Raw genomic sequence first — 13232 nt, 5'->3', positions numbered from 1 at the left:
TTTTTGAGACAGAGTTTTGCTCTTTTTGCCCAAGCTAGAGTGCAATGGTGCAATCTGGGCTCACTGCAATCTCCGCCTCCCTCGTGCAAGCGATTCTCCTGCCTCAGCCTCCGAGCAGCTGGAATTACAGGCATGTGCTACCACGCCTGGCTACTTTTGTATTTTTAGTAGAGATGGGGTTTCTTCATGTTGGCCAGGTTGGTCTCGAACTCCCGACCTCCGGTGACCCGCCTGCCTCGAACTCCCAAAGTGCTGGGATTACAGGAGTAAGCCACTGTGCCTGGCCCTTTCTGAACTTTTAAAAAGCTCATTTGGTTTTCTTCTGGAGATTGGATTGTAGGGCAGGGAAAAGCAGGACCAGGAACAAGCTATTTGCAAAGTTGGTGCAAACATTCCTGCCTGACAGGACCATGGACACAGGTTGTGGAGATGGAGATGGCTCTGGTTGTGCATTCAGCAGGTTCTGCAGATAGAATTAATAGGACTTGGATGGCATTGTGGTGAGAGAAAGGAAAATGAAAGATAAGTTCTAGTTTGGAAGCTTTAACAACTGAATGTTTAAACTCAAATAGACACAAAATATTGGAAGAGTGGCAGGTTTGGGAGGATGAGACAATCAACTGTTTGGTTGAGCCACGTTAGGTTTGGAGTGTCTATGGGACTCCCGTGGGGAGAGGTTATATCAGACTGGAGCACCAGAGAGAAGCCAAGGCTGATAATTTAGATGAAAAGACAGCATGATATTTTAAGCCCTGAAACTGGATAATATCACCTGTAGAAAGACTATATAGAGATAAAAGAGGTGGGGAACAAGTAAAAGCTGCAGGATACTCCTAAATTTAGAGTCAAACTTAGAGCAGAAAATACTAGCAAAGGGGACTGAAAAGAGATGGCCAACTGAGATTTAAAGGCAAGTGAAAGTGTGTTGTGTGTACATTTATCATCTCATGGCACAGGAAAAACGTGATTTAAGGAGAAGGAAGAGATCCAATGGGTTCTATATCACGAAGATATTGAGATAAGAACCAAGATGGATTTGCAGCCACTGCATTTGCAGCCTTGAGGTCATAAGCATCCTCAGGAAAATGCACCATGGGTCAGTGCCAAGGGCTGGAGTCAATACAGACTGGACTCAGGAGAAAAAGTGAAGCAAGGAGTCTAAGGGAGCAAACACAGACAACTCCTTCCAAAATCTGGCTGCAAATTCTTTTCACAGAAAGAATTCTCTTAGGAGAAATAGGGTTAACACCGGAGAGGAATATAGTCCAAGGATCTTTTTGGTTGTTTGCCGAGACCAGCTTGGTCAGGGAGATCCTAACCCAGCAGCGCTAGAGGAATTAAAGACACACACACAGAAATATAGAGGTGTGAAGTGGGAAATCAGGGGTCTCACAGTCTTCAGAGCTGAGAGCCCCGAGCAGAGATTTACTCACATATTTATTAACAGCAAACCAGTCATTAGCATTGTTCCTATAGATACTAAATTAACTAAAAGTATCCCTTATGGGAAACGAAGGGATGGGCTGAATTAAATGAATAGGTTGGGCTAGTTAACTGCAGCAGGAACACCCCGTTAAGACACAGTTCGCTCATGCTAATTGTTTGTGGCTTAAGAATGCCTTAAACGGTTTTCCGCCCTGGGGGGGGCCAGGTGTTCCTTGTCCTCATTCCCATAAACCCACAACTTTCCAGCTTGGGCATTAGGGCCATTATGGACATGCCATAGTGCTGCAGAGATTTTGTTTATGGCCAGTTTTTTGGGGGGGTTTGCTCCCAACAGTTGTTTTTTGGGGATGGTTTTTATTTTGTTTTTGTTTTGTTTTGTTTTATTTTTTTGTTTGTTTTTGAGACAGACTCACTGTCGCCCATGCTGGAGGGCAGTGGTGCGATCTCAGCTCACTGCAACTTCCGCCTTCAAGGGTTCAAGAGGTCTTCCTGCCTCAGCCTCCCAAATAGCTGGGATTACCAGTGTGCGCCATCACACCCGGCTAATTTTTGTATTTTTAGTAGAGATGGGATTTCACCATGTTGGCCAGTCTGGTCTCAAACTCCTGGCCTCAAGTGATCCACTTGCCTCAACCTCCCTAAATGGTGGGATTACAGGCGTGAGCCACTGCACCCAGCCAAGAATAGTTTCTTTTTATAGGGAGGGGATAGGATAATGTTTATGTCATAGTGAGAATGATCTAGTAGAAATAAAATCTTGAGGGTTCGGTTTTGGCAGAAAATGGAAGGACAAATGCAGGGGGAAGGTTTGTGGGAAGGTGAGAGGGCATCCCCGGCCCATGTAGGGAAGGAAATTATTGGAAAGAACAAGAAGTCTTTATTCACAGTGACAGGGGCAGGTAGACTGAGGGTCAGGGGAGAAAAGGTTGAAAATTTCACATCTAGTTATTACCATTTTCTCATTATAATGTCAGTCAACGGCATCTGCTAGGAGTGGGAAAAACACAGTAAATGAGGTATTTTTTGGAGAAAGCAGGACTGAAATAATTAAGGTGTGGGATAGCAAGCGCGCTGGAGAAGTAGAGTAACCTAATGAGGAACCGCTGAGTTTTCATTTGACATCTATGGTCATAAATTCAATTGCAACCCTCAATAATCGTGCAAGTCACTTCCCCTCTCTGAGCCGTACTTCCCTACATATTATGCAAGGACGGCACTTGTCCCAAAGCAAGGATGTTGTAATCAGAGATGATAAAATATACAGTGACTGGCACATATTAAGGACTCACCAAATAGTAGCCCTCATAATCAGTACAGGTATCACCTGTGGTTCACGGTTCTTCTCCTTATGTTACAACTAGGGTGGACCTAAAACTTTGCAATTTTTGCCTTGTTAATCTATCCCCACCTGTCATTTCATAATCATCCTTCCTTGTTGTATCAACATTTTTTTTGTTGTTTTTTTGAGACGGAGTCTCGCTCTTTTGCCCAGGCTGGAGTACAGTGGCACAATCTGGGCTCACTGCAACCTCTACCTCCCGGACTCAAGTGATTCTCCTGCCTCAGCCCCCCAAGTAGCTGGGATTACAGGCACCCGCCACCATGCCCAGCTAATTTTCGTATTTTTAGTAGAGGCAGGGTTTCACCATGTTGGCCAGGCTGGTTTCGAACTCGTGACCTCAAGTGATCCACCTGTCTTGGCCTCCCAAAGTGCTAGGATTACAGGTGTGAGCCACCACGCCCAGCCTGTATCAACATTTTAAAATGAATTTGAGATTATGGATAGATCATGTCTTCTAAGTGCCTCGTAGAATGTTTGGAGGGTGGATAGAGAAAATCTGAGTCTGTTGAGGAACTATGGGGTGGAAAAGGGTTCACAGCACAATTCTGTTGTAATCAGTCTGGCTGAGCTCCAATTCTGGCTCTACCTCTTTCTACCTGGGAACGTTGAACAATTAACATAGCCCATCTAAGCCCATCTTAACTTCCTTGTCTGTACAATGGTTATACTAATTATTAGGTTGCTGCAAAAGTAATTGCTGTATTTGCTATTATTTTCAACGGCAAAAGCCGCAGTTACTTTTGCACCAACCTAATATCACTAAGATTAGTCAATATTCACCGTGTCTCAGGGTGTGCTCAGTGCTTACACATGTTAACACAGCCCAACCACACATCCTGTGAGAGGCGTCGTTACGGCTAAAGGAGAAGCTCTTGGCGTGTGGATAATGTTCATACGTAGAAGCAACTATTGCTCTGAGCATCGTTCTTGTCCTGACCTTGAGCTTCATAATGGATTGAGCCCCAGGACACAGCACACAGCCTGGTGAGGGCCAAGAGTTCCCATGTGTCATAGATGTACTCAGTCTAGCCTAAAAGATTTCCATGTCTATTCTCACTTAATCTTCACCCGAAAGTCAGACTTCACCATAAAATTGTCCTCGTTCTGCAGAGCAGAAAACTGAGGCTTAAAGAGATATCACTAAGAACTCATAGTGAGGAGACATCACAGATGAGATTAGAAGAGAGATCTAGCTGACTCCAGAGTCCAGTAATTTTTTTTTTTTTTTTAAGACAGAGTCTCGCTCTGTCTCCCAGGCTGGAGTGCAGTGGCACGGCTCACTGCAACCTCCGCCTCCCAGGTTCAAGCGATTCTCCTGCCTTAGCCTCCCAAGTAGCTGGGACTACAGGCGCCCGCCACCAGGCCTGGCTAATTTTTTGTATTTTCAGTAGAGACGGGGCTTCACCATATTGCCCAGGGTGGTCTGGAACTCCTGACCTCAGGCAATCCGCCCTCCCTGGCCTCCCAAAGTGTTGGGGTTACTGGCGTGAACCACTGCACTCGGCCGAGCCCAGTATTCTTTATAACAGTGACTCTCAGTTGGGGGTGACTTTGCCTCTGAGGGGACCTTTGACAATGTTTATGGAACCTGTTGATTGTTATTTCTGGAGAAGGAGTTGCTACTGGTATCTGTGGATAGAGGCCGGGGTGCTGCTAAACATCCTACTGTGTCCAGAACGGTCCGCCACAACAAAGAATTACCCAGACCCACATGTCAATGGTGCCACGGTTGAGAAACCCTGAGCTACATTAAATAATGTCCCATGGAAGAAGACCTCAGTGAAACTCACTGGTAATAGCAGGAGGAAAGAGGGAACTAAGTGAAAGGAGGAAGGCTAAAAATCATCAGACTGGGGCATAGCCCTATCCTAGTAATCTTGGGGGACCCCTTTCAAAGGCAGGACTTCCGTATGCAAAGGCAGTGGCTCTGGAGTTGTTCATCTTGGTTTCCATATCTTGCTGCCTCCACTGACTGGCTGGGCATGATGCTGAAAAACTACAGGAGTCCCCAGGCCACGAATTCCCTCGGATGTGACGGCTGTTTCACAATGTTATGAGCATTAGATATGAACAAGTGCTAGGGAATTGCTATTTCTCTTAAAGATGCTGAATAGCCCAGTCTGAGCTGATTCTCAGATTCTCATGGCCATAACAAATCATCCTGGCTTTTATACAAACAGATTCTAGAGTGAGATTTATGGATATAATTGTTTTTCATTTTCTTTGTAAGTTCAGGGGTTTATGTGCAGGTTTGTTATATAGGGAAACTTGTATCCTGGTGGTTTATTGTACAGATCATTTCATCACTGAGGTATTAAGCCTAATACCCACTACTTATTTTTCCTGATCCTGTCCCTCTTCCCACCCTCCACCTTCTGGTAGGCCCCAGTGTTTTCCTCTTTGCATCCATGTGTTCTCATCATTTACCTCTCATTTATAAGCGAGAACATGTGGTATGTGGTTTTCTGTTCCTGTATTAGTTTGCTAAGGATAATGAATACAATTTTAACAGGCAGCCTGGATGTTTCTGGTAAAGTCCACCGACCACAGCATAAGAAAATGTGCTCAAGTGGGCCGGGCGCGGTGGCTCACGCCTGTAATCCCAGCACTTTGGGAGGCCGAGGCAGGCGGATCAGGAGGTCAGGAGATCGAGACCATCCTGGCTAACACGGTGAAACCCCGTCTCTACTAAAAAAAAAAAGTACAAAAAATTAGCCGGGCATGGTGGCGGGCACCTGTAGTCCCAGCTACTCAGGAGGCTGAGGCAGGAGAATGGCATGAACCCGGGAGGCGGAGCTTGCAGTGAGCCAAGATCGTGCCACTGCACTCCAGCCTGGGCCACAGAGTGAGACTCTGTTTCAAGGAAAAAAAACAAAAAAACAAAAAAACAACAAGAAAATGTGCTCAAGTGGCATGGGACTTTGTGTTGAATTGGATACAAAAATTACAGATGTGACCCGGACCAGAGGCAGGCACTACATGTTTTGGATTTTTGTTCTTAAAAGAGAAAAAAAAACAACAAAACTTGATCTGAGAAGTTCTGCAGGTTATATTCTTACAATGTTATTGTCCACAACTCAGTCACATGTCCACTGCTAAAGCAATCCCTTGCAAAGTAAAAGGAATTCTCGTTAGTGTTAATTAAACTAGTCAAGATGTACTCCCAACATGGAGAAAGGACACCTTCTCTTCAGGGTGAGTAACTAAACACACGATTGTGGTTTTTTGGGCAGAGAAGAATGGGGAACAGTTGCTGGGTGGGCAACCAGCAATATCTGTCAAGAGTAAGGGTTTGGAAGTCAGACCAAGCTGAACTGAAGTCCTTAATCTATTATCTACTACCTAAGTGACCTTCAACACATTTCACAATTGCCCTGAGCTTTAATTTCTTCTAATGAAAACTAGAAGTAATGAATATTACACAGCTATTACGTAAGCCAAACTGGATCCCATATGTAGTAATTAACACAATGCATAGTCTCTATTACAAGTATTAATATGGCTTATTATTCTCATAGTCTGTATCCCACAGACACCAAAGCTATACAAATCGGTACTGATTATTTGCATTCCAGAGATGAGCTCCACATCAAGCAGGGACAGGAAAAAGCAGAGGGTAGAAAGTAGAGATAGAACTCTCTTTGCTGACTTCCTCTAGTGCAGAATCCTCAGGATATAACATACTACTACATATTACCGGTGACTTCTCAAGATTCTCTTCAACAATAACCTCAAGCCAAACCCTTCAACTTTATCTTGAGTACTAGCCAAGCAATAGGTCAAGGGTTCTCACATCTGTGAGGGTCAGGAGTTGGGAGACTGGAAGAACCTGGGGCTGAAAGAGGTTGCAGAGCTTGCCAGCATGTTTGCATTGAGTGATGGGAGATACAGATGTGAACCTTCTGACTCTGAGTCTTATGCCTTCCTCACAATGCTGAGGCTGCCTATGCTCGATTTTCCATTGTCCGTACAACATAAGATCAGTATTTTTGCTGGTGGACAGAGCCTTGTAATCCTCTTGGTGAAGTGATCAGCCCGATAAGTGAAGTGCATATTGATAATGATGGGAATATGGAGGACTATCCCTTCCCAAAGGAGCATCCAGGAGAATGCCAATTCCATAGCACCATTGTCAACAAGGCTTAGTAGATAGAGTGGGTCTCCTGGTAGGAGTGGGAGATTTAGTGGAAGTTGATGTGAGCTATAAATACAGATGCTGTAAGATGGTTCCACAGCTGAGAAATGGCCATTTTTGGAATGTTTCAGGTGCGGGCAAGATGGAAACCAACCTCTCCACTCCTCTGAATGAGCATGAAGAAGCGTCCTATGAGTCTGCTGGCTACACTGTTCTGCAGATCCTCCCGTTGGTGGTGCTTGGGGTCACCTTTGTCCTCGGGGTCCTGGGCAATGGGCTTGTGATCTGGGTGGCTGGATTCCGGATGACACGCACAGTCACCACCATCTGTTACCTGAACCTGGCCCTGGCTGACTTTTCTTTCACGGCCACATTACCATTCCTCATTGTCTCTATGGCCATGGGAGAAAAATGGCCTTTTGGCTGGTTCCTGTGTAAGTTAATTCACATCGTGGTGGACATCAACCTCTTTGGAAGTGTCTTCTTGATTGGTTTCATTGCACTGGACCGCTGCATTTGTGTCCTGCATCCAGTCTGGGCCCAGAACCACCGCACCGTGAGTCTGGCCATGAAGGTGATCATCGGACCTTGGATTCTTGCCCTAGTCCTTACCTTGCCAGTTTTCCTCTTTTTGACTACAGTAACTATTCCAAATGGGGACACGTACTGTACTTTCAACTTTGCATCCTGGGGTGACACCCCTGAGAAGAGGAAGAATGTAGCCATTACCATGCTGACAGCCAGAGGGATCATCCGGTTTGTCATTGGCTTTAGCACGCCGATGGCCATTGTTGCCATCTGCTATGGGCTCATTGCAGCCAAGATCCACAAAAAGGGCATGATTAAATCCAGCCGTCCCTTACGGGTCCTCACTGCTGTGGTGGCTTCTTTCTTCATTTGTTGGTTCCCCTTTCAACTGGTTGCCCTTCTGAGCACTGTCTGGCTCAAAGAGATGTTGTTCGAGGGCAAGTACAAAATCATTGATATCCTGGTTAACCCAACGAGCTCCCTCGCCTTCTTCAACAGCTGCCTCAACCCCATGCTCTATGTCTTTGTGGGCCAGGACTTCCGAGAGAGACTGATCCACTCCCTGCCCACCAGTCTGGAGAGGGCCCTGTCTGAGGACTCAGCCCCAACCAATGACACGGCTGCCAATTCTGCTTCACCTCCTGCAGAGACTGAGTTACAGGCAATGTGAGGATGGGGTCAGGGTTATTTTGAGTTCTGTTGATCCTACCCTAATGCCAGTTCCAGCTTGATCTACCTTTGAGTCATATTGAGGCATTCAAGGATGCACAGTTCAAGTATTTATTCAGGAAAAATGCTTTTGTGTCCCCGATTTGGGGCTAAGAAATAGACAGTCAGGCTACTATAATATTAGTGTTATTTTTGGTTTTTTTGACTTCTGCCTATACCCGGGTAAGTGGAGGCGGGAAACAGAAGAGAAAGAGTGGTGGGGATTTGTAAGACTTAGATGAGATAGCGCATAATAAGGGGAAGACTTTAAAGTACAAAGTAGAATGTTTGCTGTAGGTTTTTTATAGCTATTTTTAAAAATCAGACTATGGAAGTTTTCTTCTATTTTTAGTTTGCTAAGAGTTTTCTGTTTCTTTTTCTTACATCGTGAATGGACGTTGTATTTTATCAAATGCAGTTTCTACATGTATTAAGTTGGTCATATTCTTCTTCTTCTTTTATGTAAATCATCATAAATAATGTTCATTAAGTTCTGAATGTTAAACTACTCTTGAATTCCTGGAATAAACCACACTTAGTCCTGATATACTTTAAATATTTATATCTCACAAGAGTTGGTTAGAATTTCTGTGTTTATGTTTATATAAAAATGGTTCTGTTATTTCACTTTTTCTACTGTCCTTGCTAAGTTTTACATCAAACTTGTAATGGTCTCTTAAAAGGAATTGAGAAGTAATTCCTCTGATTCTGTTTTCTGATGTTATGTCTTCATTAAATATTCAGAAAAACTCACCAGTGAAGCCAACTTGGTCTTGTGTTTTCTTTCTGGGAAGATTTTTAATAACAGGTTTGTTTTCTTTAACAGTCATTAGACTCTTCTGTTTTTTTGTTTTTTGTTTTTTCCTATCTGTCAGTTTTGGTAAACTGTGAGTTTTAAGGAATTTGGCCATTTCATTCAAACTGTCAAACTCATCAGCATGAAATAGTATAATAACTGTTTAAAAGTTATAAAACAGTATGAAACTTGGCCGGGCGCGGTGGCTCATGCCTGTAATCCCAGCACTTTGGGAGGCTGAGGCAGGCGGATCACCTGAGGTCAGGAGTTCGAGACCAGCCTGGCCACCATGGTAAAACCCCGGTTCTACTTAAAATACAAAAATTAGCCAGGCATGGTGGTGGTACACACCTGTAATCCCAGCTACTTGGGAGGCTGAGACAGGAGAATTGTTTGAACCCAGGAGGTGGAGGTTGCAGTGAGCCAAGATTGTGCCATTGCACTCCAGCCTGGGGAACAAGAGTGAGACTTTGTCTGAAAAAAAAAAAGCATCAAACTTGAAATGCTTTCTTTTATTTATTGATTGATTTCTGATTTTTGTTCTTCTTCTTCTTGTTATTATCCTAGAGCACAGCCTTTGGAGGTATGATTTCTTTTAAACAATGAAAATGTAAGCTCTCTGAAGTCAGGGATTTTGGTCTGTATGGTTTGCTGATTGAACCTCATCCTCTATGTTTAAAATACTGTCTGATACGTAACAGACATTCATTAAATATTCATTGAATAAATGAATCAATAAACAATAGTATCACCTAGGTGTCAAGTGAGAGCTTTTCATATCAAATCAAAATTATCTCCAATCCTCATTACACGAACCAGACCATGTCCAGTAAACACCCATCCTCAAGCACACAATATTTAGAAATTCTCATGTGGTTTACTTTTTTATGAATTTCTGGTTTTGAGCTTCTGCTTTAAGGAAAGTACCGTTGCTAACTGTTGCCTCACGCCTTTGTTTTGAAATCAATCCACAAGAGTACTCAGCCCTTTACTTTGCTTTCAGGAAATAACCACTTAGAAATGGTCCTTCGGTGCGGAACATACCTTCCGGATGCGCTAGCAAAAGACACAACTCTACGCGAATATGAGGCAGTCCTGTTATCAGCGTCCTCACTCACTCCACTGTTTTTACTCAGTCACATTTCCTCTCGTTTTCCCTCCTGTTTCCATTAAAGTTATTTGCATTTCCAACATTTCCAAAGCAGAGAAGTTTACTTAGTTCATTTGCATTCTTTTTTTTTTTTTTTTTTGAGACGGAGTCTCGCTCTGTTGCCCAGGCTGGAGTGCAGTGGCGGGATCTCGGCTCACTGCAAGCTCCACCTCCCAGGTTCACGCCATTCTCCTGCCTCAGCCTCCCGAGTAGCTGGGACTACAGGCGCCCGCCACCGCGCCCGTCTAGTTTTTTGTATTTTTTAGTAGAGATGGGGTTTCACTGTTTTAGCCAGGATGGTCTCGATCTCCTGACCTTGTGATCCGCCCGTCTCGGCCTCCCAAAGTGCTGGGATTACAGGCTTGAGCCACCGCGCCCGGCTTTCATTTGCATTCTTGACTCCTATAAATGCTTTCCAGTTCCTAAGAAAAGTATACCCTTTAATGCCCAACTAAGTTGTGGTCAAAGAAAATAAAGAACAAGGAGAAAATGCAAGAAGGAAAAACCAGGAACCAAGCACAGCATATGACCTTGAGACAGGAGAATTAGGGCTTCTGGATTAGCTAATTGACAGCCTTCCTCCACTGCCAGGAGAGAGGAGTCTTACTTTCCTTCCCACTGGCCTTGGTTAATTGCAGTGGAACAGGGCCTGCTGCATCCTCCCCATTTTTCTTTTCTTCACTGGAAGTTGTCACTGTGGATTCTCAGTTCCCATTGCACCCTTGAATATTGGGGTCTTCAGAAGCTGAGGATTCTTGGTGTTTATGGGACATTCGCCACCAATAAACATTTCTAGACTTGCTTGAATCTGGAAGTCCAAAATAAAACTCTGGGGATAGTGCCCATAGGAAGAACAAGAGCACTTTTTCTGTTTGGGGAGAAGAGTGTAGAGAATGTTGAGTATCCAAAGGTGTAAGCTCCCCTGGAGACTGGCAGCTGCCTACCCAATATTCTTCCCCCTACTTTATTAACAAATGTGGGCAGCAATTCATTTAGCTAAAATAATCATTTTCTCAGTCATCCTTCCAGTCAGATGTGGGTAAATTCCAAGCAATAAGATACAAAAATAGTATCATATTAGTACATAAGGGGCTGCCTCATTATTTTATTAGCAGAGTGTTTATTGATTGATTGGTTGATTGATTGAGACAGGGTTTCATTCTGTCACCTAGGCTGGAGTGACGGCTCATTGCAGCCTTGACTTCCCAGGCTTAGGTGGTTCTCCCACCTCAGCCTCTTGAGTAGCTGAGACTGCAGGCTTGTGCCACCATGCCCAGCTAATTTTTGTATTTTTTGTAAAGACAGTGTTTCACCAAGTCACCCAGGCTGGTCTTGAACTCCTGAGCTCAAGCAATCCTCCTGCCTTGCCCTCCTAAAGTGCTAGGATTATAGGCATGAGCCACCGTGCCTGGCCTAGAGTTTATTTTTTAGGGCAATTTTAGCTTCACAGCAAATTGGGAAGAAAATACAGAGATTTCCCATAAACCCACTGCCTCCACGCATGCACAACTCCTCTCATTATCAATATCCCCCACCAGAGTAATACATTTCTCACAGTTGCTAGACCTACATAGATACATCATTAATCCAAAGCCCACAGTTTCCATTAGGGTTCATTCTTGGTGTTTTACATTCAGTGGGTGATATGGTTAGGCTTTCCATCCCCACCCAGATCTCATCTTGAATTGTAATCCTCATCATCCCCACGTGTCAAAGAAGACAGCAGGTGGAGGTAATTGAATTACTGGGGCAGTTTCATGATGGTCTTGTGGTAGTGACTGAGTTCTCATGAGATCTTGATGGTTTTATAAGGGGCTCTTCCCCCTTCGCTGGGCAATTCTGCTTCCTGCTGTCTTGTGAAGAAGGTGGCTTCTTTCCCTTCGCCTTCTGCCATGACTGCAAGTTTCCTGAGGCCTCCCGAGCCATGCTGAACTCTGAGTCAATTAAACCTCTTTCCTTTCTCAATTACCCAGTCTCAGGCAGTTCTTTCTAGCAGTATGAAAACAGACTAATACAGTGGGTTTGGACACATGTATAATGACCTGTATTCACCATTACAGTATCATACAGACTCATTTCATTGCCCTAAAAATCCTCTGTGCTCTGCCTATTCACCCCTCCCTCCTCCCCATCCCCAGGAAACCACTGATACTTTCTTTGTGTTGATAGTTTTTTCCTGTTCCCAGATGTCATATAGTAGAAATCATGCATTATGTAGCCTTTTACGATTGGCATCTCTCATTTAGTTAGGATGCATTTGGTTTCCTCCATGTCTTTTCATAGACTGATAGCTCATTTCTTTTTAGAATTGAATAATGTCCACTCTCTGGATGAGCCATCATTTATATATCCATCCACCTACTGAAAAACATCTTGGTTGCTTCCCAATTGGGCAATTATAAATAAAGATGCTATAAACATCCACGTGCAGGTTTTTATGTGGACAGAAGTTTATAATTTGTTTGGATAAATACCAAAGAACATGACTGCTGGATTGTATGGTAAGCCTATGTTTAGTTGCATGGGAAACTGCCAAACGCTCTTCCAAGGTGGCTGTATCATTTTGCCTTTCCATCAATAATGAATGAGGATGTTTCATGTCTTTGCCAGCATTTGGTTTGGTCAGTGTTCTGGATTTTCGCCATTTCTAATAGGTAGAAATGGCCAAAGATAGGTAGAAATGGCGAATAATAGGTAGATTTTGGCCAAAGATACCAGGGTGGTATCTCATTGTTTTAACTTGCATTTCCCTGATGATATGTGATGTGGATCACCCTCTCATATGTTAACCTGGCATCTGTATATCTTCTTTCTTGAGGTGCCTGTGAAGGGCTTGGCCCATTTTTAAAATGGGCTTTCTGTATTCTTATTGTTGAGTTTTAGGGGTTCTTTGCATATTTCGGATAACAGTCTTTCATCTGATATGTCTTTTGCAATACTCCCACACAGAGCAGATTTTTTTTTTTTTTTTTTTTGAGACAGAGTCTCACTCTGTCACCCACACTGGAATGCAGTGGCACCATCACAGCTCACAGCAGCCTCAACCTCATGATCTCAAGTGATCCCCCCACTTCTTCCTCCCGAGTAGCTAGGACTACAGGTATGCACCACTATGCCCAGCTAATCA

The 13232-nt window shown here is 43.9% G+C and overlaps 2 protein-coding genes across 4 annotated transcripts in view; one reads left to right on the top strand and one right to left on the bottom strand.

Annotated features, from left to right (window-relative positions):
* FPR2 (formyl peptide receptor 2) overlaps positions 1-8920 on the top strand; it is a 10696-nt gene extending 1776 nt beyond the window's left edge. Inside the window, exons 2-3 of one of the 3 annotated variants that reach the window (XM_011965882.1) lie at positions 957-1096; positions 7055-8920. In XM_011965882.1, coding sequence (XP_011821272.1) covers positions 1093-1096; positions 7055-8121 — 1071 coding nt within the window. In that variant the 5' untranslated portion in view covers positions 957-1092 and the 3' untranslated portion in view covers positions 8122-8920. Of the gene's footprint in view, positions 1-12; positions 135-956; positions 1097-6790; positions 6947-7054 lie in introns of those variants that run through there. The other 2 variants (XM_011965883.1, XM_011965884.1) reach the window with 2 other exon arrangements.
* Positions 1-13232, bottom strand: part of FPR1 (formyl peptide receptor 1) — a 57594-nt gene that overhangs the window by 13995 nt on the left and 30367 nt on the right. The gene's annotated exons all lie outside the window — the stretch shown is intronic.

This window comes from Mandrillus leucophaeus, unplaced genomic scaffold, assembly GCF_000951045.1.
Source record: "Mandrillus leucophaeus isolate KB7577 unplaced genomic scaffold, Mleu.le_1.0 Scaffold74, whole genome shotgun sequence".
Classification (NCBI taxonomy): Eukaryota; Metazoa; Chordata; class Mammalia; order Primates; family Cercopithecidae; genus Mandrillus; species Mandrillus leucophaeus.
The sequence above is the reverse complement of the archived record's forward strand: the minus strand, read 5'-3'. Positions and strand labels throughout refer to the sequence as shown.